We start from the raw sequence: 24,186 nt of genomic DNA on the forward strand, positions 1-24,186 counted from the left end.
TGTAAAAAATAAAATTCACGGTCCTGCATTCAAGCTCTTTTATAAAATGGACTGAATTACAGAAAATGTAAAGGGAATAGCCTTACAAAATACTATTCATATTCTTTTCTGATATGTTTCAGCCAAGATAACCAATCATCTGAATTTTTCAATAAGTCTTTTAAGAATAAAAAAATACACAAAACATCAGACATCTGATTGTTCTAATCTTGATTTCTTTCAAAGTTACAGTAGTGAAAAAAGAACAAAGATACTTCAACATCTTAGGAAATTTTAATACATCCAAATGAAACTTAAAAAGAAGTCTTGAAATATATCTGCAAAACGCTAGACTATGCTTTATATATATGACAGGCTCAATAACAGAGGAGTCACCAATCTAAAGTGCATTTTTTTATTAAATGCAAGCTACATGTTTGCACACAAGAAGCTGCTTCAAACATTATCCCAACACAAAGAAAAATACATTTTACTAAGTTTTTCTTCTTTGTTTTAAAAAAGTTAAGTTTCCAAACAATATTCTCTACTTTAAAACCCCAACTTTTTTCCATCTCTCAAAACAGGTGGCTAAAACTGGTTCATTTGTGGAAAACAAAAAAATTCTTTTCTATATATACACTCTGTATCTGTATACACATTTACGCACACTCCCACACATACAACATTCAAGGCCACATATCCATCAACTCTGATACTTTTGCGCAACAAGTTTATCTGCCTCATGGCTCACAATAATACTTTTCTTCATAAATGCTTAATTAACTCTCTTATGCTCAAGTATGTTGTCAGTTTCTTAAAGACTCTACATCAAGGTGGTCTCTGGGATATATTGGTGCTACTGTGCTACTATCCCATAGCAAAAATATGAAGGCAATTACTAGTTTGGAAGGCTTACTTCCCTTAATGATGTATAGTACAAGGACACTGACTTGCAGAAGGCAAATGGTCCAAAAGCATTTTAGTGCAAGTATCATCAGTGGAATTATCTATACATGACTTGTAACAAGTACACGAGAATAAATCAACCCAAAAGGGTTCCTTTTGAATCTTGACATATTTAGTTCTTTAAGAACTGTTTTCATTCCAGCTCTTCATTTGTCCTCTATTGCTGATAGGAAGAAGTTGCATAGGGATTTTCTTCATCATCCTCCCTGTTGAGGCAAAAGGAAGCAGAATTGTGAAAACGCCACTGATGGTTTGCTTTGCAATATTTAGATCACCTTTAACAAATCTACTTTTATATTCCTTCTCAAATTCTAGTCACCATGTACCAAGGGTGCCTAAAAGCAAGGTAGGAAAGGTGCTGAATTTGATTCCTGCCCAGCAGCACTACACTACACTAGAGGACCTCACTTCTGCCTGCCATGCCACTGAGGTTGCTGCCTCTGCTGCTGATTTTTTTTGTCTCTATAATCCCTGCAAGACCCACCGCATTGCTCTGGAAGAAGCAGAGCGGAGAACCCAATTCTATGTCCCCCTCCCCCCACCAGCACAGCATCCTAGGAATCCTTTCTGGCAGAGCAAAGGATAAGGATCCCCCTTGGGAAAACTCCCACTGCAGCTGCGATACCCAATGAAGCCATCCTCAGGAACCGGCTGTCAGTTTCCCTCATGCCCCGATTGTCAGTTGGCACTTGAAAACCACAAGCATGGTTAATTCCGTCACTGTGCTGCAGATAATTTGTATAGCCAGCTCATTCCAGAATCAATAACACTCGCCGAACACTGCTACACTTCATGGATGGAAAAAAAAACATTTCTGGTTTTTAAAACGCAGCATGAAGTATTTACGAGCCAGAAAAATGAAATCACAGATGGAATCTCTACACTCCTAACACACGCAAAGCCAGCTTCTGACTAGTTTTCATGAATCAGAAGAAACAATTATTTACTAGACGTTATTCTTGGCCATAGATTTGATATCGTTTACTGCATGATAGGGCTACTTCAACTGCAATATTCTCAGGAAAACAAAACAAAAATAAAATTAACTCCTTGTTGGAAAATCAAGTTTTGCATAGTCGTGATGGAAAGTACCATCGCGCCAGCCAGGTCAGGGCCAAGTTTTGCACACCAACCTAATACAAACTAGAAAGAAGCTTCATGCTACAAAAAAAGTTCTTGTCAAAGGAGGCCACTTACTGTCATTCACACTTTGTGAACAGATGTTCAATTATCGGAGTGGACAGCACCATCAAGTCACAGCCAACTGATAGTGACCCTGTATGGTTTTTGAGGACAGAGACATTCATCGGTGGTTTATCATTGCCTGCCTCTGCATAGCAACCCGGGATTTCCTTTGTGGTCTCCTATTCAAATACTAACCAGGACCAACTCTACTTAGCTCCCAAGATCTCATGAGATCAGACTAACCTAAGCCATCCAGGTCAGGACAAAATTATCACAATCACTGATAGGTTCTAGCCTAAGCTTTTATGCCCAGAGTCTTCCTCAGATTCCCCCAAGCAATCTTCTATGGTAGTGCATGTGCCCACATAACATAAAGGCACTGAGGACAAAGAATCAGGTGTGCCACATGCAGAGCACAAGCAAATGAGACATATCTGGAAGGAAGAGTTCTGGCTTATGCCACCATATGCCATATGATGACACCTTTCCTGGTGCCCACCAACTGTTTTTAAAAGTTGGTGGGGCCAAGTTAGTCCTAAATGCTCCTCAATGTTTCCTTGCTACAGCTGGCTAATGCAGCTAATGATGAAATTTCAAGCTGCATCTCTTCTTTTCGTAAATACAAATACCCTTTAATCCCTACCCATCTGAATGCAAACTGGATTTGATGTAAGATATATTAAAATACAGATGAGGGTTTCTCAACATTTATTTTGTGCACATGGCACCCTATTACACCTTTCCTAGTGCCCACCAAGTGTTTTTAAAAAGTCGGTGGGACCAGGTGGAGATCGTGCCCAGCAGAGCAGCTGACTATGCAGATTAAATTAACATTGTGTTGGTGGCAACTGCCAACACAATTTTAGTTTTATTCACACCTTTTCCCCAGTGTTGGTTTTTTTAATTACCCTTCTTCTCCCCTGCACTTGGGCTTCCTCTCACAGTTGCCATTTTGTGGTTGTGCCCACCACCCTGCATCAGAATTTGAAAAGTACCCACAGGCTCAAATAGTTGGGGACCCTTGATGCAGATAGCCAGTAGAATAATAATAAATAATAATAATAATAAATTTTATTTGTACCCCGCCCTCCCCCGCCGAAGCAGGCTCAGGGCGGCTAACAATACGGTGACCAATGGTGCACCAACAGTAAAACAGTTACATTAAAAACATTAAATTAACATTAAACTAACCTTAAAAGCCTGAATTAAAACAATTAACTAAAACATTTTATGACGCTATCCTTGACATTCTTCTAGTTGATGCTGATGGCGGATTTTCAGTTATTCATAAGCTAATTTAAAAAGGGTGGTCTTGCAGGCCCTGCGGAACTGATCAAGGTTCCGCAGGGCCCGCACCTCCTCTGGGAGTTGGTTCCAGAGATGTGGGGCTGCGGCCGAAAAGGCCCGAGAGCGAGTATTCTGTAATTTAATTTGTCTTGGCCCAGGGGTAGTCAGTCTGTTCTTTCCTACTGACCTCAGTGCTCTCTGGGGTTCATACGGGGAGAGACGGTCCTTCAGGTAGGCTGGTCCTCGGCCATATAGGGCTTTAAAGGTGATAACCAGCACTTTGTACTGGACCCGGTATACAATCGGTAGCCAGTGCAGTTCGCGTAGCCCCGGCCGCACATGTTCCCATCTTGGGAGACCAAGTAACAGCCTGGCCGCCGCGTTCTGCACTAGCTGTAACTTCCGGGTCCGGCACAGAGGCAGCCCCATGTAGAGGGCGTTACAGTAGTCCAATCGTGAGGTGACCGTCGCATGGATCACCGTTGCTAGGTCCCGACGCTCCAGGAAAGGGGCCAACTGCTTTGCCCGCCTCAGATGGAAGAAAGCTGACTTGGCAGTGGCTGTTATCTGGGCCTCCATTGATAATGAAGGCTCCAGTAAAACACCCAGACTCTTCACCTGCTGCGCCGCCTTTAGCTGCACACCATCGAAGGTCGGGAGGGATATTTCCCCCCCTGGAGTGCCGCGACCCACACAGAGAACCTCTGTCTTTGCCGGATTCAGCCCACTCAGTCTAAGAGACTATATCAATACAGTGTTATTGTGCAGTTTCCACATAAGCCTCACAGCAGCACTGATTAAGTTTCAGAGATTAAATCAAAAATCTTCTCGATCTTTATTGTTGTTTTTGCTAAATTAACTGTAAACAATTGCCAAGTATTTAGCAAAACATCAAGTAACCATGCCACAAACAGCAAAAGGCTGAAGTGACCAAATGAAGTCAACAATAAACATTTTAAAGAATGTATTAAAAATCCATAAACTTGCCGGAACATAATTTATGAAGTATGCATAAATATACAACATATAAAACCTAAACATGGTGTGACACATCATCAAGCTATAAGATGCTAAATTGCCCCAGCATTGTAGAATAAGTTTTAGCACAATATTAGTAGCTATAAAATTAGTAATTATTATAAAATATAACTTGTTTGGCAGGCTTGGTTTTAACTGTTGCCACTGAATACAAAACAACTTACGTAGTAAAGTCAGAACTAGCTGTTAGGATTAGAAGTTTCCAACCCCTTATTTCCCTTGCAATATTAATGGACACTCACAGAATGAGGATATGTTGCTGTTTCCCTGCCCTAGAATTCTTAATAGCAAATGCTATCAACACCATGATATTCATTTTATTTTTGCCTAGCAGAGTCCAAGAATGCAAGTGTGGTCAATAGAAAACAGCATTTGAAGAAACTAAATGGACACAGGAAGGTTTAAACATTCCTCTTCTCATAAAGGTAAAGGTAGTTTCCTGTGCAAGCACTAGTCATTTCCGACTCTGGGGCGATGTTGCTTTCACGTTTTTATGGCAGACTTTTTACGGGGTGGTTTGCCATTGCCTTCCCCAGTCATCTACACTTTCCCCCCAGCATCTCCCCATAAGTCCCTGCAAACAAAAGTTTCTGAAAATATACTTGCTAAGGAAACATCTAGCTCTACTCTGCCTTCTAATGGCCACTTGAGGCCCAACTGCAGCTGCATGGGAGATTGCACTTGGCACAACGTTTTACTTTTAGCAGTGAAATGGTACAGAGGGAAAGGGTTAGCTCTCCCTTCACTGAGGACTACGGCCTGATCCAAACCTCCCCTAACCTCTGCAGCTGAGTTTTATGCTTAAAACAAAAAACATCACTTGGGATATCCCACTTTGGGAATTTACAGTTCGGCTTTTAATTTGCTCAGTATTTTCTCACTAAGAGGGGGTGGGGGGAAACAGGGGAGGAACACTCTGATACTTATGGGAAAGATCATACAAATAATTACACTCTGCAACACTCTACAAAGCTGGACATTGGCCTATCCTCCTTTGCCATCCCCTGTTCTGGCAGATGCTAAAGCCAATCAGTTGCTTCCTTTTGAAAGAAAAAAACCAACCCTGTCTTTCCTTCTGGTGCTTTGTGATTTCCTGTTCTGTTCCTACTCTTAAGAGGCTGCCCTTAGAGACTGCCTGAATTTGGAGCTTAATTAAAACAGGGAATCATGGAGACCAGGTTGGAACTCATGACAGAAGCAAAGAAAGTGGAATTCTTTTATTAGACACTCTGCTATTCTTCGGTGTCATTTAGAACAAAACAGACTTCTCTTTTTAAATAGTCATTCAAAGTAATCAGATGATACCTAGTTCTGGGGAGTAAATGACAAGTTACTTTTCACAAATGAAAACTGAAGCCATTTCATTTACCGCACATTTTCAATAAAAATGCTAAGATTAATGGATGCCCATTTTAAATAAAAATAAGATAATGTGGAAAAGTGCAGAAAGGATTGTTTTACTATTGTGCAACTAGCAGAAATGCAGTAGTTGGCTGGAAGTTGTCTCCTCGAAATCTTTAACAAGCTTTATGCTCCCCCAAAAGCCACTGATTATTAGGTTCAAAAATGAATATAAGTGAACAAAATAACAGCATGGCTACAGCTTGGAAAGGACAAACTGATAATGCAGGACTCTGAAACCCTTTCTTGAAGGCAGCATTTTACTAGCAATGCATCAAATCTAGGTGATTCAGGCTGTAATCCTACACTTACTTGGAAATAAACCCCACTGACCTCCAAACATGATTATGATTAGATTGCATTACGCAAACTGGATTAGAATGCAATGTACTATGCCATCCATATGCCCAATCCTATGATGAATATGGCAAAGAAAACACACCCAGGACAACAAAATGTATACCTTGGTATTTTATTCACTGTAATGTGAGCTCTGAAATTATGTTTTACTTGTAAGACTTATGCCCAGTATTAGAGTTACAAATATTTCCTACAAAAAGAGCAATGCAAATAATCAGTCACTCTTAACCTAGACTTGGACTGGGGAACTTTATGTTTTAAAAAAATGCCTCCTCATTTCTCAGATTCAAATGCTCGAAATCACAGTAAGTCTGAAAATGACATTTGGGTCAAGGGAAAACCTTGACTGTACCTTATGCTGCCTTACCAGTTACAAACTGCCTCCCCCTACTTTAGTCACTGCAGCTTAATTTATGCAGTCTTCCCCTGTGAAATTTCCTGACACTGAAATAAATATCCTCCTCCACACACGATTCTGCATGACAGAGATAAAAAGCAAACCGAGTCCCTGCAGTGTTCATGTCACATAAGTCATCATTGCCAGGTCACTGCCACCTAATTTTATATTAATGTCTCTTCTCTTCCAAGCGTAAGATTCATCAGCAAGATGACCATTTATGCAGAATGCTTCAGGAATATCAGAGATATGTTTGTAAAATGATGCAGTGTGAAATCCATCATTAATAAAAATTAATAAATTCCAGAAACATAACCCTTCCAAATCAGCAGTCAGAGGAAGGAAGGCATAAACTGAAACTGTGACTGCTCATCAGGTTACTGCCATGGCAGGCAAGTGTAGCTACAATACAATAAAATGCAACCTGAAACACAGGTACAGAAATAATCAAACTTAGTGAGCAATAGTATAAATTGATTAAATTGCCATGTAAGGAACATAAAAGTGCTAATGGAAAATAAAGCAGGAAGTACAAGAGAAGAAAACAAACACTAGTTGTAGAACCCCAAATAACTCAGGTGTGTTCATATTAAGAACACACAAAGTACAAAAAACAAATATGATGAAGTATCAATGTGAAAAATCTGCTTGCAAGTGGATTTTACCATTTCACACAGTAAAATCCAATTGCTAAGTGGATTGAAAGTGCATTAGTGTGTCTGTGAAAGCGCCCTAAGGTTACAAATTTCAGAAGCTGTAACAGTTTTAAAATGTCAGAAGGCTCCTTTTTGATTTTGTTACAAAAAACTACATAAGTGTTGAAATGCAAACACTCATGAACTACACCCCACTTTGTCAAATGCATGAAGTTATATATAGATCTGACTGAAGTTTAATTTAATGCATCTGATGATTCATCCTCTAGCCCCTGCAGCTTAAATACTATTAAATTTGTTAGTCTCTGAGATGAAGAAGAAGAAGATATTGGATTTATATCCCGCCCTCCACTCCGAAGAGTCTCAGAGCGGCTTACAATCTCCTTTACCTTCCTCCCCCACAACAGACACCCTGTGAGGTGGGTGGGGCTGGAGAGGGCTCTCACAGCAGCTGCCCTTTCAAGGACAACCTCTGCCAGAGCTATGGCTGACCCAAGGCCATTCCAGCAGGTGCAAGTGGAGGAGTGAGGAATCAAACCCGGTTCTCCCAGATAAAAGTCCGCACACTTAACCACTACACCAAACTGGCTCTCCACAAAACTCCTTGCTTCATCCACGTCTAGAAGTTGCATACTACAAGTCTTCATCCTTTGTATTCATGCGTTGTGAGAGAAGATGCCAACACTTAAAACAGCTTGAATGAAGTCATTCGCTATATATAGCTGTAGTATAGATCATAATACTGTAAGATGTAACAAAAGATGCAATTATTTCATTCCAAGTACGAGTTCAAGAGAAAAGAAAAGCATTCAAAATAACTCAAAATGCTTCAAATTCCTAGGTGCCAGTATTATACTTTTAAGTGCCAACCCTGAACAACAGTGAATAATTGAAATTTCTAGGAGCTAGTCTTAAAAATTATTTTAAAACTGCAGCCACTCAGCTTAAATACCTTGAATTTTTCTGTCCTAGTTTGCAAGTCATACCTGACATCCTCAGATTTTAGTTTCCTAGCTGCCTGCTTGGACAGCTTAATCTGCAAATCTAGTCTGTGTAGAAAATCTTTGGCAGATAACTCTTCAGGTGGAAGGTGATTGTCAGATTCTTGAGGACTGGGTGAAGACTTGTCTTCCTGAACAGTCACCGGATCATCTTCGCAAGAATGGGGACTACTGATTGCTTCATTCTCAGGAGACTCCAGTGAGTTCAGTCCATTAAATAGCAAAGGTTTCTCAGATATAACTGGTATATTCAATGTTTTTCTCAGAAATATGCAGTCATTTGTAAACAGCTTATTTGCCCTTTTTATTTGCTCCATCTGAAAGAGAGACACAATACTGTTTACTATTGATTCATGTACAGTTAATCACATTTAAACAATATCCATAAATTAGCAATTTTTTGCCATTTTCTCCTCATTACAGACATTTCTTCACCAATACTGCCTCTTTCAGTATATTACAGGAAAACATCTCCATAACAAACACACACTGCCCTTTTTGCCACTCTATGTCCACTTTTAATTATATTCTCTACACTGGTGTCCTTTTATAACTTTCCCTGCATTACGGCAGAAATAAATTACAATTAAAACCTGGGTATGATGCATTACAATATCCCTCAAAACAGGCAGCCATCTCTCATGCATACAGCAGAGATTAGAAATCATATACCCTAACAGAATTAAGGCATTCTCAGGGACATCCACTGCAATTTCTGTCCTAAAAACTAATATCTTACAGAGGGGGCTGCAAATTAGGAAATCCAAGGACTCATCCAGCCTCTGGCTTTTCAGAAACAAGATTAAGTGCCCCTTCTTTCATTTGGCAGAAGACAGCTGTTTCAAATAACAAAGGAAAGATTATGTGCAAGGCAGAAAAACAGCCCCATAACTTAACATCCTTTCCTTCTCACCATGCCAATCCTGCACAAATAATTAAAGCATCATAGAACAACAATGGCATATGGTTGAAGGGTTGGCTCTAAGGGCACCAAACATCAACCATCCAAAATTCCCATGATGGTGCAAGAAAAATATAATTAACAATCACAGAACCAGACTGTTGGTTAATATGACTCCCTAGTGACTGCTCCAGCAACAAGTTTGTTTGTCTCTGCAGCTGGACAAAATAGATGTCTCCTACAGAAACCTAGCACTGTAATGAGAGAGGTTTCCAATACAAACTGCAGTTGAACAGGTTAAATCTGTTCTCTTTTGAACTGACATGGAACTTCAGCATTGCCTGTTTTGTGTTATTTATTGAAAACCTCTGCAAGTACACCTTGTCCCACATAATTGCTACCTAAAGCAGCTCAGTTCACACAAAGAAATACAATATTTTCTCTATGGTATTAGTTACCCAAACATCTCAGTAGCAGACACAGAGCAACTTAATAATGCATCAACAGCAATTGTGCAACTCAGGTGCACTTCTTCCAACTTCCCCTCTAGAACAGTGCATGAAGATTTATGGTAACTTGATTTTGAATTTGACTCTCTTCACTGTTTTCTTACTTCTAATTGTGGTTAGAAAAACAGGGAATCCAGCAAAGCAACATTTATTTAATGCCAAGTGATAGAAGTGAAGAAAGTGGCAAAGCAGGAACAATTAATTTCACCATACTAAGGAGTGACAAGTGATGGGGTACCTCAGCCCTTATTGTCTCTGCCTACCTACACCAGAGCACTGAGATATTAAAGACAAGAGGCTTGACAATAGAACTGGATGGCACTATCACAGATCAAGCTTCCAATAACATGAATAGGAAATCAATTCATGTAGATTACTACAATAACAGAAGTTTTGAGTTAACCTGCAGTGCTTGCGTGTTTCAGAAAGCAAAGCTTTCACTTCCACTGCACCCTGTTTCCTTTGAGGGCTTAGTTAAAGACAAGTCAAATGCTGTGGGGGAACTAACAGGAATAGCATTTTACATATGTGTGTGTAGTTATTTGCTTAACAGAAAAGGATGTGGCTTTATGCAAGATTACTTATAAAGGCTACGCAGCTGCCAAATCAGTTTGTTATGCCCTCATAAGGATGCTGCTTATGTTACATGCTATTTCTTCAACCGGCAGCATAAGATATATACCATATATAATTCTCTGAAGAACTATAACATACCCAAAGCAAATTAGATTTGATACAAATGGAAACCACATTTTTACAGATCGTGTCTATTCCTACTTCACTCTCACACTCCCTACACACTCAATATATACCCATTTTCATATGACTCCCATATATAGCATTCCCACAAAGTCCAACAGATGACCAACACTTTTATACTGCTGCTTACTTATCAAATAAATCTGCTCCAGCAATAGCACAGTCTTTTTTTCTTAGTTCTTGAGCACTCACTTTTTAATATAAAATTTATTAATGAATTGCAATGTTCACAAATATTCCCCAAAACAACTGCTTCTGACCCAGCAAGAGGGGCTGGGTGCAGATATTTAAGTAAATTGAAATCTAAACTCTTGAAATCAAACACTGATTTCTGAATTATAGAGGGGGGGGGGGAGAATCAGATTTAGGTGTGATACTGGTGAAGCAAATAGCTGGCTTCCCCATATAACTTTGAACAGGTCCAAGATCTCATTTAAACCATGCTGAAATTTGTACAAAGCACATGTTTTAGCTTAGTTGTGCACACCAAAGATCCATAACTGTTTGAGAACCACATATGATGAACTGTATGCAAAATTAATTATGTTTCTTACCTGGTGCTTACCAGTACATAGGAAATGTTTATTATTTGCTTTCTTAAGATACATGATGCTCCACAGCATTTTATAAGCAAAAACATCAAGTACCTATTCAAAGGAGTTTTCAATGAATTTTGACAGCTGGGCATGAAGTAAACATGGGGAAGTGTCAGATTACAAACACACACAGAATAAACAATCCCAGACACACATCCAGGATCCTTTGCAATGTGTACTGGGACACAACCCAGTGGCAACCCACAATCCAAGAGTTGCATACAAGATCCTAAACAACACTGCAAGGGATCCTGTGGTGCACCTTTCAGATTATATGCTGCTTAGGCTTCCCTAAAATTTACTGCTACCCTCAGGAATTGCTTGGACTTCTTGCAACCTGATTTAAGTTCAAGGCAGGCATGTAACAAAAATGGTAAAATGCAACATGACATAACTGAAGGGGAGGCGGGGGTGTTTAGAGGACTAACAGCTGTTTAAACACACTCCTCCTCCTCCTCACAAACTGTCTTTCACTTCCTCGCATGAAACCACCAGCTGGGCAATGTTGGTTGCCCAGCCGTATCTTTGTACCTACAGCAAAAGAAGCTCATGTCTGTCTGGAAGCTCCTGAATCCCCGGATGCCAGAGAGACTTGTTACTTCACGGTGAGGGGATTGCCACCCTATGCATGCTCAGTGTGAGACCCACTTCTCATAACTGTGTTCGGCAATGGATCACTGTAGGCCCTCTACCACAACACCTCAGTACCTAGCACTTAGGGAATATTGATTGCCTGGAAGGTACTACTCACCCATCAGATCCCAACTGCCTGAGGAATGAGCTGCAGTTTTTTCAAACGAAGAGCTACTCTGCACATGGCCAGAAAGTGGTGTTCTCTCCTCCATGTATCAATACTTTTTAAGGCAATCTCTGGCAACAGTGTTTGTATCCAGTACTAAATACGTAACTTATTGACTTATTTCATTTATATCCCACTTTTCTCCCCAGTAAAAGGTAAATAGGTACAGGTAGTCCCCTATGCAAGCACCAGTCATTTCCGACTCTGGGGTGATGTTGCTTTCACAACGTTTTCACAGCAGACTTTTTACAGGGTGGTTTGCCATTGCCTTCTCCCAGTGGGTACCCAAATTAGCTTACAACGTTCTCCCCTTCTCCTCCATTTTAGGTTAGGACAAGAGAGGCTCAAGGTCACCAAGCAAGCTTCCATGGCACAGCACTGGATACAAACCCAGGTCTCCTAGATCCCAGCCACTTCAACCACTACAAAATACTGGGCAATGCCAGTTATTCTAGCATGTATTTGCTCTTCCAAGGAGAGGTACCAAGGTCCAGTCTGTCTGAATGCTCCTACTTGCCCCCAACACATGCATCACATCCCAATATAAAAACTGTGGTGGCTCATCTTTCTGTTTTAATGTTACCAACTCCAGCTAAGAAAAACCCTGGAGATCTGGGGGCAGACTCTGGGGAAGGAAGGGTTTGAGAGGAGAAGGAACTCAGCAGGGATAGCATACTATTAACTCCCCCCTCCAAAGCAGCTATTTTCTCCAGAGAAAATTATCTTGATGATTTTTAATAGGGATGCCAGATTCCAGGTGGGATCTGGGAACCCCCCCAATATTACAGCTCCTCTCCAGACTGCAGAGACCAGTTCCCCTGAAGACAATGGAAGCTCTGAAGGGGAGGTGGGGGCGTGGAGAGGACTAACAGCTGTTTAAACATTTTCATTGCACTCCACTGATGTCTCTAGGCTCCATCCTGAAATCTCCAGGAGCTTCCCAACCTAGATCTGGCCACCTTCCCATCTCCCCTGCAGGTGGCCAAGAGGAACCTAGCAAGCTTATCTAAAGATCAGTGATAATTCCTGGAGGGCTCTAGCCCGCTTCTGAATGTGGGCAATCCTTTAACTCAGGTACCTGAAGTAGGGCTGCCAAGTCCAATTCAAGAAATACCTGGAGACTTCGGGGATGGAGCCAAGAGACGCTGGGGGTGCAGCCAAGAGCAAGATTGTGACAAGCATCATTGAACTCCAAAGGGAGTTCTGGTCATCACATTGAAAGGGACCACACAACTTTTAAATACCTTCCCTCCATTGGAAATAATGAAAGATACAGACACCGTCTTTTGGGACTCACAGAATTGGATTCCCGGTCCAATCCTTTTGGAGGGTATTTTGGGAAGAAGCATCAGATGCTATGGTGAAAATTTGGTGCTTCTACCTCAAAAAACAGCTTCCCCAGAGCCCCACGAATCAATTTTTCCATTATATCCTATGGGAATCGGTCTCCATAGGGAATCCTGGAGTGCCCAGCAGCCATTTCCCTCTGAAGTGGGGGGAGGGCCTCCAAACCGGGGGATCCTCTGCCCCCACCTGAGGATTGAGAGCCTGGAGATACCCTAATAATCAGTTTTTGTGGGAGGAGCATAAACCCGAAGAGAGACTGAATTGCTGGAGGAAAGCGAAAAGAGGCCAAGCACTCTGCACGTGCTCAGAGGAGCACTGCCTCCAGCACGGCGGAAGGGCCTGCATCCCTGAAAAAGACACACACACGAGATTTTATCGGGGGGTCGCGGTCCAGCCGGGCCTTCACTTACCGTCACTCCGTATCTGAGCGCGATGCCCTGCAGGGTGTCCCTGGGGTCGAGGCGATGCTCCAGGTAGCGCTCGGCCAAAGGCGCCGCCACGCTGGCCGTGCTGCCGTACGAGCGCGTCTTGGCGAAGGCCAGGCTGAGCGAGAGTTCGGCCTCTGTCTCGGCCGCCTCGGGCCCGGGAAGCGGCTCCTCGCGCAGGCACAGCCCCGGCACCGACAGGAAATCGGCCATGGTCCCCCCCTTCTCGGTCTCGCTCAACGGAGGTGGCGGGAAGCCGGGGCGAGGAGCATAGTGGACCGCCCGCGAGAAAACCCGCCGCCAGCAACGCCGGAGGCTGGGGGGGGGAAAAGGCGGGAAAAGACCAACCGCAACAACCGCCCGTTTGCCCAGGTAATGGAACTGCCTCTCGCGCCGACGTCGGCCCCCGCCAGTCTGCGCCTGCGCACAACGTCCACGCATGCGCCCACCGTTCTCACCTGCCTTAAGGTGAAGTCCTGAGGTGCAGACTGTTCTCCTCAACTTGCTCAGCTTTCTGCGTAGCCGCGACTCGGTTTTTCGGCACAGCAGCCCCAACAGTTCCTAATTTGCTCCCTTCGTGGGAACAAAGTTTGAGTCCAGTCAGTGGCACCTTCAAGACCAACAAGGTTTAATTCTGGGTATAAGCTTTCGTGTGCAGGCACACGTCGTCCGGTACATGCATGCACGCGAAAACTTAGACAAATAGTGAACCTTTGTTGGTCTTGAAGGTGCCATTGGACTCAGACGTTGTTCTGTTGCTTCAGACTAAAAGGGCTGCCCACCAGTGTTCCCTCTAAGCTGAGTTAGTGTGAGCTAGCTCACAGTTTTTTGTTTTAGCGCAGGAAAAATGGCCCCAGACCAAACGAATTTATGCAGTTCACAACTTTAATGTCAGTAGCTCACAAAATAGAATTTTTGCTCACAAGACTCCACAGTTTAGACTGCTGGCTGGGGCTGATGGGAGCTGTAGGCAAAAAACATCTGGAGAGCTACCGGCCACCCATGGTTTAAAGGGAGTATTGCCCACTCAATCTCCCTTCATTTTTTTGGGTGGGGGGTGGTCCTCGTCCTTCATGTAGTGTTTGGGACTTGCTTTCAGTGCCAAGGAGCACATAAATGCAGTTAAGGAAAGGGAGGAAAGAGAACCCCTGAGCATATGCAGAATGCCTTCTTTATTTATTTACACTTTTTTAAAAGGTGCCTTGCACTAATAAGGCTCCTTGAGGTATACAAGGTGCAAAATTTGTTTGGAAAAATATTTCTATAGGTAACTAATACTACACAAGTAATACATATCCCAAGGAACAAGTGTTACACTTGCCTTGGGTTAGCTCTGTAGAAAGGAAGCCATTCACAAGTATTCTAATCAAATGGACAAACTCTACTTGACAAAACCAAACAAAAGCTTGCCCTGGGGAAACACATTTCAAACAAGTACATGTGGGTTAAGCCACAGAAGACATTTTAAACATCCTACTAATAGAAGGTGTGAGCAAGAATTAAGGAAAGGGCTGAGTAAGAAGAATGCAGGAACTGAAGGACACAAAAGAGGAAGATATTGGAAAGCTTCAAGAGGCAAATTAAAAGGTAAGTTTATAATAGTCCTGTGTAAGCCTTTGCTGTGTTTTCATGATGCTGCTATTTCATTGTTAATGGGCTGCAGTGTGATGGAGGGTGCTTGCTAAATCCCCAATAGATGCATTTGAAATTAATTAGTTTTATTTGTTTATGAAAAATATATTTGGGGAAGTGCTGTGGTTGTAGCTCAGTGATAAGAGTGTCTGCTTGGCATGCAGACGGTCCCAGGTTCCATCCCCGGCATCTCCACATGAAAGGACAGGGCAACAGTAGATATGAAAGACCTGTGCCTGAGACCCTGGAGAGCCACTGCCAACCTGTGTAGACAATACTGACTTTGGTGGACTGTGAGTCTGATTGAGTATAAATCAGCTTAATGTCTTCTGACTGAAGCAGTCTACAGAGCGACGAAAGATTAATCAGTGTTAACAAAATCCAGTAATATAAGCAACACATTTTATCTAGCAGAAGATTTAGCATATATAATAAAGAGCCAGTGTGATGTAGACAAGTATAGACAGTCAGTGTGATGTAGACAAGTACAGACAGTCAGGGCCGACCCTCAACTGTCTGGCATCCTAGGCAAGGCTAACTTCTGGCGCCCTCCCCTGAACTGATAACATCACCAAGTCACCCAGTTCAGAGCCCCCAAGAGGCCGGCGTCCTAGGCAATTGCCTAATTTGCCTAGCGGCCTCACGATCCTCGCTGGCCAGCTGGGCCCCAGGGAGGCCACCATGTGGCTCAGCTTGGCCTAGCAATCCCCGAGGGCCAGACCAAGTGATCTCAAGGGCCGTAAATGGCCCTTGGGCTGGACATTCCCCACCCCTGCAATAATGTATGCGTTGTATAATTTGCTTATGTCATGAAAGTTATAAGACCCTGTGTCAATCTTATCAATTTGGTGTAGTGGTTAAGTGTGCGTTTTCTGGAAGAACTGGGTTTGATTCCCCACTCCTCCACTTGCAACTGCTGGAATGGCCTTGGGTTAGCCATAGCTATCACAGGAGTTGTCCTTGAAAGGGCAGCTACTGTGAGAGCCCTCTGAGCCCCACCCACCTCACAGGGTGTCTGTTGTGGGAGGAGAAGATATAGGAGATTGTAAGCCGCTCTGAGTCTCTGATATAAATTTGCAGTCGTCTTCTTATATTCCTTGGAGAATTCTTGGGTTTCCTGTAGCCTTGGTGCCTTAAGGGCCTGTTCTCCCTAGATCTATTAATAAATCTATAAGCCTTCCTACCTCACAGGACTCCTGGTGTGTTCCTCATTTGGTCAGGGGACACACCTGGCCACGGGTTACGTGGAACACAGGTAACATCAAGAAGATCACCAGCAGGGCTAGAACTCCAGAAGCCCTCCCATGGTTGCCCCCCAAGCACCGAGAATACAGAGCACCACTCTCCACACATACAAAACAAAGTTAGAGTCCAGGGGCACCTTTAAGACCTACAACATTTTATTCAAGGCCCCAGACAGAATGTTCCATCTTTATGTTGTGGCTAATGGCCACTGATGGGCCTCTGCTTCATATGTTTACCCAATCCTGTCTTGAAGCTGTCTATATTTGTAGTTGCCACCACTTCTTGCAGCAGTGAATTCCATTTGTGAATTACTCTTTGGGTGAAGAAGTACTTCCTTTTATCTTTTCTAAGCCTACTGCTCATTAATTTCCTTGGGTGTTCATGGGTTCTTGTGAGAAAAGGAGGAAAGTACTTCTTTCTCTACCTTCTCTGTCTGAAAAATAATTGTGTAAATCTTTATAATGTCATCCCTCAAGCGTTGTTTCTCCAAGCTAAATGTATAGAAAATGTTCCAATTCAGATTTACATGATGAAGGAGTGGAGTGAAAAAGGATACAATGACCTTATTCTCTCACTGTAATCGTTTCCATGTACATATCTTGAATACAAATTATTCAATTGCTATGCTGCACCAAAAATTGCCTTCAGAGATCCATATCTTCTGACTGTTCAGGAAGTGCTTAGGAAGAATATCCTTGTGGCTGCCACAGATCAATTCTAAAAGACATTAACCTTATAATTTCTTACTGACACACTGAAGAATTCATATTGCTTGTGTTACTGTTGTGTTTCAGCCTATGTCTAGACTGGTAGCTAGTTTTAATAACCACCATCCATCATACGCCTACGTTCCTTATGTTGTGAAATTTCAGCCTAGCTAGCTATTTGATTCCAGCATTCTTGCCTTGCTGTCCTGCTCTGTTGATTGCAGCCAACAGCTATGTGATTTCCAATGTAGACCTGTCCAGTAGTGATCAATGAAAGCAAGCAGTGCAATCCTTTCACTAATTTATGCCAGTTAAACAGGTTCAAATCCAAATCCCCTTGCATACACAAGCATAAAGAAGTTGTGCTAGCACAGTGAGATAACAGAGACCCATTGCTTTCCAAACCATAAACAAGGCCTATGTAAGCAGTAATGAACAGAGCATGAGTTTTTTTTATGTTGGTTGCCCCTTTCTCATCCCAGGACTCATGTGTCTTTCAAAACTATACAGCAGATGAAAACATAACAGGTATGCATCTCTACCCAGCATGAAATTGGAGGGAACTGCTATTAGTCTGGTTCTCATGCACCTAAAAAACAAATGAGTCCTACAAGAACCAAAAGTTTTACAATCCCATTTCTATTTGATGCTGTCACACTATACTATTCAAGAAAAGCAGGGACGTTTTCAGTTGCTCCATTCATGAATCTCACCTGAAATGTCTTTGTGACAAGATATGCATTGGGAGAAGGGCAGTTGGTTTCCTACCACAGTCCCCCCACTCTGCTGTTTGGCCCACAGTGGCTTTCACTGTGTCTAAATAAGCTTTCTTTTTAAATGGCATGACTGAGCTTTTGATTTTACTGCTAGAGAGAGCCTCAGCCGTGTTATGCTTGCATAAGCTGTGGCATAGCCACAGATGTTGTTCTTAAACCATTGGTCTGTGGTGCCTGTGTTCTCTCTCTAAAATGGCTCAACTACCACAAAAACATTTGTTCCATTTGCTTTTTTATATAAAGTGTGCCAAGCGCTGGCATTGTATTTCACAACATTTGCCTCCATGTGGAGATGGTTGCTTTGATTTTAGCCACAATACAATCTGGTGGATTATATGAGGAAGTAAAAGTTGTTTTCTCTGGAACTTGGGTAAATGAATGCAGATGAGATTGAACCATGGGAACTGGTGATCCATTAACCAGAGGTGAAGAGTGATACCACCATTTCAGACAACATTCCAGACAATTGGGTAGAAGGACAGCTATGCAGAGGAGCTCCTGCTAGAAAAAGAGCCCTGGAGTTCCAGATCATTATTCATGAAGTGTTTTCACAGGTGACACTCTTTCAAAAATGCTGATCTGCACAAAGCACAGCTACTGTCAAGTATACACTGTGCTCAACAAAATCCAAATTCTGTGGAAAGTAGTAGAAAAGCAACTTCCAGAAAAAGCTGAATTGTGTAACCAGAATAAATTAGACAACTTTGTATATAGTTGCCTGTTTTGTGTGAATTTTGGGAAGGAGCATGAATTGTGCAACATATGTGTCCCACCCATCTCTGTCCACTAGAACGGGTCCCCAACCCCTGGTCCATGGCCTGTTAGCAACCAGGCCACAGAGTGAGGCAGAGGCACCGAACCTTCCACTTGCCTGGGTCCCAGGTGGATGAAAGAGGCAGTGCAGCCTCACTCTGAAGCACTACCTCTTTCATTTGCCCAGGTCCTGGATGGGTGGAAGAGGCAGTGTGGCAGTGACCTCTGCCTACCCCTCATTTAAAGACCCCCATGGGGGCAGGGATGGGGTGTGGGCAGCCTAGGGCAGCAAAATCCCAGCACCCCTGCCAGTCTGTGAAAAAAATTTCTTCCACAAAATCAGTCCCTGGTGCCAAAAAGGTTGGGGGCCACTGAACTAGAAGACTTATAGTGTAATCCTGTGAACACTTCCTTGGGAGTAAGCCACATGGCAGAAGCTTGAATAGGATCCTGAGTAGACCTGTTTAGGATTGCTCTCTTAGTGACATCTCTGCTTCTGAGATTTTGTCAGACGTTGCTTATGAGTTTTCAGCTTTATCTTAACATTCATATAGCCTAGAAATTTCCTTGTGGTTTAAAGTAAATTATTGGATCCAGGAGTTAGAAGACTTTTGCTCACATCTTCATCATTACGGAGTCAGAGTCATGCCCAGGCCACTAACTCAAGGACAACAGCTTTCAGCCAGCTGCCATTTCCATTTTGCTCCATGGTGATAATTCAATTTCTAAAGTCTTGAATGCAGCACCTGTACAAGTGTTCAAAAAGAGGGTGGGTTTAGGACTGCTGTTAGCATGGCATGTGGTGGAAGCCAGAATAGCTCACTGTGCCTGCATGGTTATGTGGAGCAAGCAGGGCCAGTGCTAGGGGTTCAGATGCTCAAGGCAGACTCCTGCGCACACACACCCCAGCTCCTTTGAGAAAAGAAATTGCGTGCGCAGCATGATGACGTCACCAAAAGTTACATCATCAAGCAGGCCAGGGGACAAGGAGTGTGGTACGCAAGCTCTGGCCCTTCTCAGGCTTCTTCTCCCACTGCCCAGTGCTTGGTCACTATAGGGAACGTTTACTGCCTTGTGCACTCCTGGAAGAGTAGCCATTTGCCAACTGACTGCCTTCCCATTGGTGCTCCTTTTAACATAGTGTGTCCAAGACAGTAGAGGTCTATGTGATACAGAGAACTACCATCAGCATCAAAAGTTATAAAGTATTTATTAAAGAGAAAGCGTTCACATGCATATGTTTACCACAGTACCAGATTGGGAAAGGGATTAAAAATAAATGGGTACAACACAATTCCTCTTTCCTTCTCTCTATAAATTCCCTGTCAGAAGTTCAAATATAGGACAGGATCCTGCTTAGGAAGTTATGGATCTCTAATCTTGAAACTTCATCCAGCTATCCAGACTAGCATATTGTTAATGTTCAGCTCCTCCAGATCTCAGTTAAGAGTTCTGGTCTGATGGACTCAGCACAAAAGAGACCTTCCTCCTTTCTTCAAGGAGTTTATCACCTCTTTCTCCCAACCACTGACCAGGTCAGGCTGGCTCAGAAAAGCTTTTGCTGAAGATTCTTCCTGGAGACTCTTCCTGAAATCTCTCTAGTATTTAACATCTCAAAATCTCTGTTTCCTGCTTAAACAAGAGAAAGAGGGGAGACTGGATCCTCCTATTGTCTCTAGCTAGATCTATTAGCATTTCTTAAGAGGTAGCTAATGTAAGCCGAAATGCCCTCAAAACGAGGTTGGGGAATTTGTTAGGTGGGCACCTGGCTCATTAGGAATCTTTTTACCAATTTATACCAGGCTCAACCATCCAGAGGGTAAATGCTCAATAAAAAGGACTCTAATTTAATAAAAACCAATTGTAATTTATTTAGAATAATAGTTCTTCCACACAAGATAAAAATACAATACAATCACACATTCACACAGGCCTAAGAAACACAGATAGATTGATAGGGAAACATATAGGGGTAAACAGACAGGGTAATATTTACCATCGTAGTCTTCGAGGAAGGTTCCAATGGCGACATAAGAGGACAGGGGAAATGGACCCAAAACTGTGGCCAGAATTGGGGATGGATCTAGACAGCGGACCTGGGATACTGTTAGATGCACACATGAGTGGAGTTGGGTCAGAGGTTATAAGGCCTCACCTCAGCCCTTAGGGGATAGGAGGCAACGGGGAGGAGAGATGGGAGGCTCTGTGATGACCATGAAGGCTGGACATTAGCAGAGCCAATGGTGAGTCCTTTGGTGACATCCAATTGGGTGTTTGCTGTGACCAATGAACTTCACCTTCATCCTGGGCAACCTGGAAACTTCCAGGTTGCGACAGGGCCTGGGGCGGCTCCAAAGGTGTCAGTATGGAAATGGCTAGGTACTTGGGATTAAGTGGGCTTATCTGGGAAGGTGACAATAGGGAATCAAATATTGACCTAGGTATCACCCGGGTAAGACAAAAGACTTGGTTGATGGAGGAGAAGTTCTTCCTCTTTTCTCATCGTCTTCTGGGCAAGAGTTATTGTTTAGGGTATTGCTAGGCAATCAGTTGAGCTATTAATCCATTCATGGAGCAAATGGGTTGCTTGCAGGCTAAGGGTGACTCAGGGTGTGTACGTGAGCTTCTCACTATGAAGGAATGAAGTCCAGCCTGGCAGGAAGATGGCTACAAGTGGTGTTAGCGAGACACAGTGGATTCCATGCTCAGCGCTTCAACACCGGTCGCCTGGAAAGCTCCGTGGCGGCGCAGCTTCTTCCCCACCATGGCGCACCCACGTAGTGACGGGGAAACATCCGTGCACGTTGGCAAGCACTCTACACCGGTTTAGAATGCCTGCACACTTTGGCTTGTTTACACGCATGAGTCCCTTTTAGTCCCTGGATGGTTTTGCTCACACCCTATGGCCAAAGGTGTGTGGGCTCACTTCTCCAGGCGCCCTGGCAACCATGCTGGTGACTATGATATTGGGGAAGGAGGGGTCATTTCCTCACACTAAGGTGAGCCTGGAAACCATTGGCTGACTTTCTCCTCCCTGCCAGTTCTCTGCCCAGAGAGAGGGAACAAACTTTAAAAACTTGGAGTGACGATTTTGCTCACTTCAAACCTTCGCAGGGGAAAAAAATGCATTTCAAGGCATGATGCTTTAAAATCTAGACATGTCACCCTTTCAAAAACCAAGGACCTAGGGCTCTCAAAGACAGTTGCAACAGTTACATTAATATTTAGTTATGGTACCTAATCAGTTAGGTCCAGGAACACCTACAATCATTGGAATGTCCATTTACTGTAATGTCATACCATTTGTTCCGCAATTTCTGGTTGACTGCCCCATATTGTTCCTTCAGTAATGTTCCAGCTTGGATTGTCAGGTCACCTCACCATTGCAGCAGGGGGTGGGCGGAACGTTGTGTGTGATTGTAATGTACTGAGTGACGAGATGTGTTGAAGGCAACATGCTTTATTAGCGAGTACATCACAAGAGGGAGAAACGCGGGCCGGGTCCCGATTATATACATACCACGGAACAACTCTCAGCCTGGCCAGGTCCAATCCTGGCCAGTTAAACTTCCCGCCACAGATCTTGATTGGCGGAGCGTATTTGCGAGCTACGTCTGGGGACCAGTGGACTCCCACTGGTCACCTCTGTAGCGTTCGCTGCGTGATAACTTCAGGACTAAAATGCAAGACACAAGACTCCTCCCCCCTTAGTTCAAGATACAAAGTCTTTCAAGTAGGTTGGCGCCCTGCGTTCCCTGGTCGACCTCCTCGGGGTTATTTGGGGAGTTGAGGCGGCCGCCGTGGCTGGTGGGGCGGCTGATTCCTCATGGTGGGGTGATGCCGGAAGAGTGCTGTCCACCGCTTGTTGCTGTTCCAGAACCTCCTCTCGGGGGGGGGGGGGGTCGTTCCCTCCACTGTGGTGCTCTTCTGCCCGCATAGTCGGTGCGGCCGGCATCGGCTGGGTAGCTCCCGGAAGTGTTGCTGTGAATCTTCCCCCGCTCCCCCGATCACTGTTGGCTCTTCCGGCAAGGTGCGGCGGCGCAGCTGGTCAATATGCCTCCTTAGGATCTGGCCCCCCTCCGACGAGACCTCGCAGCACCCGGGCGGCTACCCACTCCAGCCCGCTTGCAAAGTTCTTTGCGTATAAAGGATCCCCTGGAAAGAATCCCCTAGCTGCTTCCCTGGTTTCGGGGGAACTGCAGAGCTCCGTAGCCCGGTCAGGATGCAACCTGTCTAGCCTAGTGATCAACTTCCTCCCCATTAGCAATTTGGCAGGGCTGAACCCGGTGACGGGGTTGGGGGTGATTCTGTTCCCAAATAGGAAGGCTGCCAGGCGGTGGTTCCAATCTCCCTGTACAATGCAACCCAGAGCCTCTTTAGTGGTGCGCACCATGCGCTCGCTTGGCCATTGGTGGCTGGATGGAAAGGGGCGGACCGAATGTGCTGGATGAGGTATTCATAAGCTCCTGGAATTCCTGGGAGGTGAAATTGTCCGTGACGAGGGTCTCAGGAATCCCATGAGTGCAAAAGACCCTTCACAAGGCTCTGACCGATGCCACAGTGGAGGTTGAAGCTACGGGAATCACTTCCAACCACTTGGTGTAGGCATCGACTAGAATAAAGAATATTTGGCCCTGGTATGGCCCCACAAAGTCTAGGTGTAACTGGGACCATGGCCTCTTGTTGGACTCCCAGCGGTGGACAGGAGCACTGGGCGGATCAGGCTGGGACTCTTGGCAGGGTTGGCACCTTCTAACCCACCCTTCTATCTCCTTGTCCATCCCCAGCCACCATACATAGCTATGTGCCAGGACCTTCATATGCACTATCCCCGGGTGTATTTCGTGTAAGGCTTCCAGCACTTGCTTCCGCAATGGGGGGGAACCACCACCCTGCTACCCCAGAGAATACACCCCTTGTGTATGGACAGTTCATCTCTGCATGATGCGAATGCCCTGAATTCTGTGTCCAGTTTGCCCACGGGCCACCCCCTTCCCACCCAGTCTAAAACGCGGGCGAGGATGCAGTCTCTACCCGTGGCCCTAGCTACCTCAGCGGCATGGGGAAGCCTCTCGGGTAGCGTCTCTAGAAGCATCACATGGTGGGCAGGGGCGGGATCTGGGTCCATAGAGGGCAGCAGCAGGTGGCTGAGGGCGTCCGCGTGTCCCATAGCTTTGCCAGGGTGGTGGACCAGGGCATATGTGTATGAGTTGAGGAACTGGTTCCACCACAGGACGCGCTGTGACAATTTGCGGTGTCTGGCGGTCTGGGGCGAGGAGGCCCAGTAGCAGCTTGTGGTCCGTGGCAATCGTGAAACGCCTACCGTACAGGTAGTCGTTGAATTTATGCACATCTGCCACGATTGCCAAGGCCCCCTTGTCTATCTGGGCATAGCTTCGTTCTGCGGGGGTCAGGGTCCTCGAATAATAGGCCACGGGAACCTCCCTCCCGTCTGGGAGTTGGTGCC

At 44.2% G+C, this 24,186-nt stretch overlaps 1 protein-coding gene across 1 annotated transcript; it reads right to left on the minus strand.

Annotated features, from left to right (window-relative positions):
• Positions 1–380: 380 nt before the first annotated feature.
• LYSMD2 (LysM domain containing 2) lies at positions 381–14,018 on the minus strand. Its single transcript, XM_060260307.1, has 3 exons — positions 13,592–14,018; positions 8,256–8,587; positions 381–1,151 (listed from the first exon to the last, which is right to left on the minus strand). Exons 1-3 carry the CDS (start codon positions 13,817–13,819, stop codon positions 1,103–1,105), a joined length of 609 nt encoding a protein of 202 aa, XP_060116290.1. The 5' UTR covers positions 13,820–14,018; the 3' UTR covers positions 381–1,102.
• Positions 14,019–24,186: the final 10,168 nt, after the last annotated feature.

Source organism: Heteronotia binoei, chromosome 19 (genome assembly GCF_032191835.1).
Source record: "Heteronotia binoei isolate CCM8104 ecotype False Entrance Well chromosome 19, APGP_CSIRO_Hbin_v1, whole genome shotgun sequence".
Lineage (NCBI taxonomy): Eukaryota > Metazoa > Chordata > Lepidosauria > Squamata > Gekkonidae > Heteronotia > Heteronotia binoei.

Coding starts and splice junctions, on each gene's coding strand:
- LYSMD2 (XM_060260307.1), bottom strand. CDS start 13,819: ATGGCCGATTTCCTGTCGGTGCCGGGGCTGTGCCTGCGCGAGGAGCCG. Junction 8,588..13,591: donor CGCTCAGATACGGAGTGACG/GTAAGTGAAGGC, acceptor TCTCTCTTTCAG/ATGGAGCAAATAAAAAGGGC. Junction 1,152..8,255: donor CTAAAATCTGAGGATGTCAG/GTATGACTTGCA, acceptor TTGCCTCAACAG/GGAGGATGATGAAGAAAATC.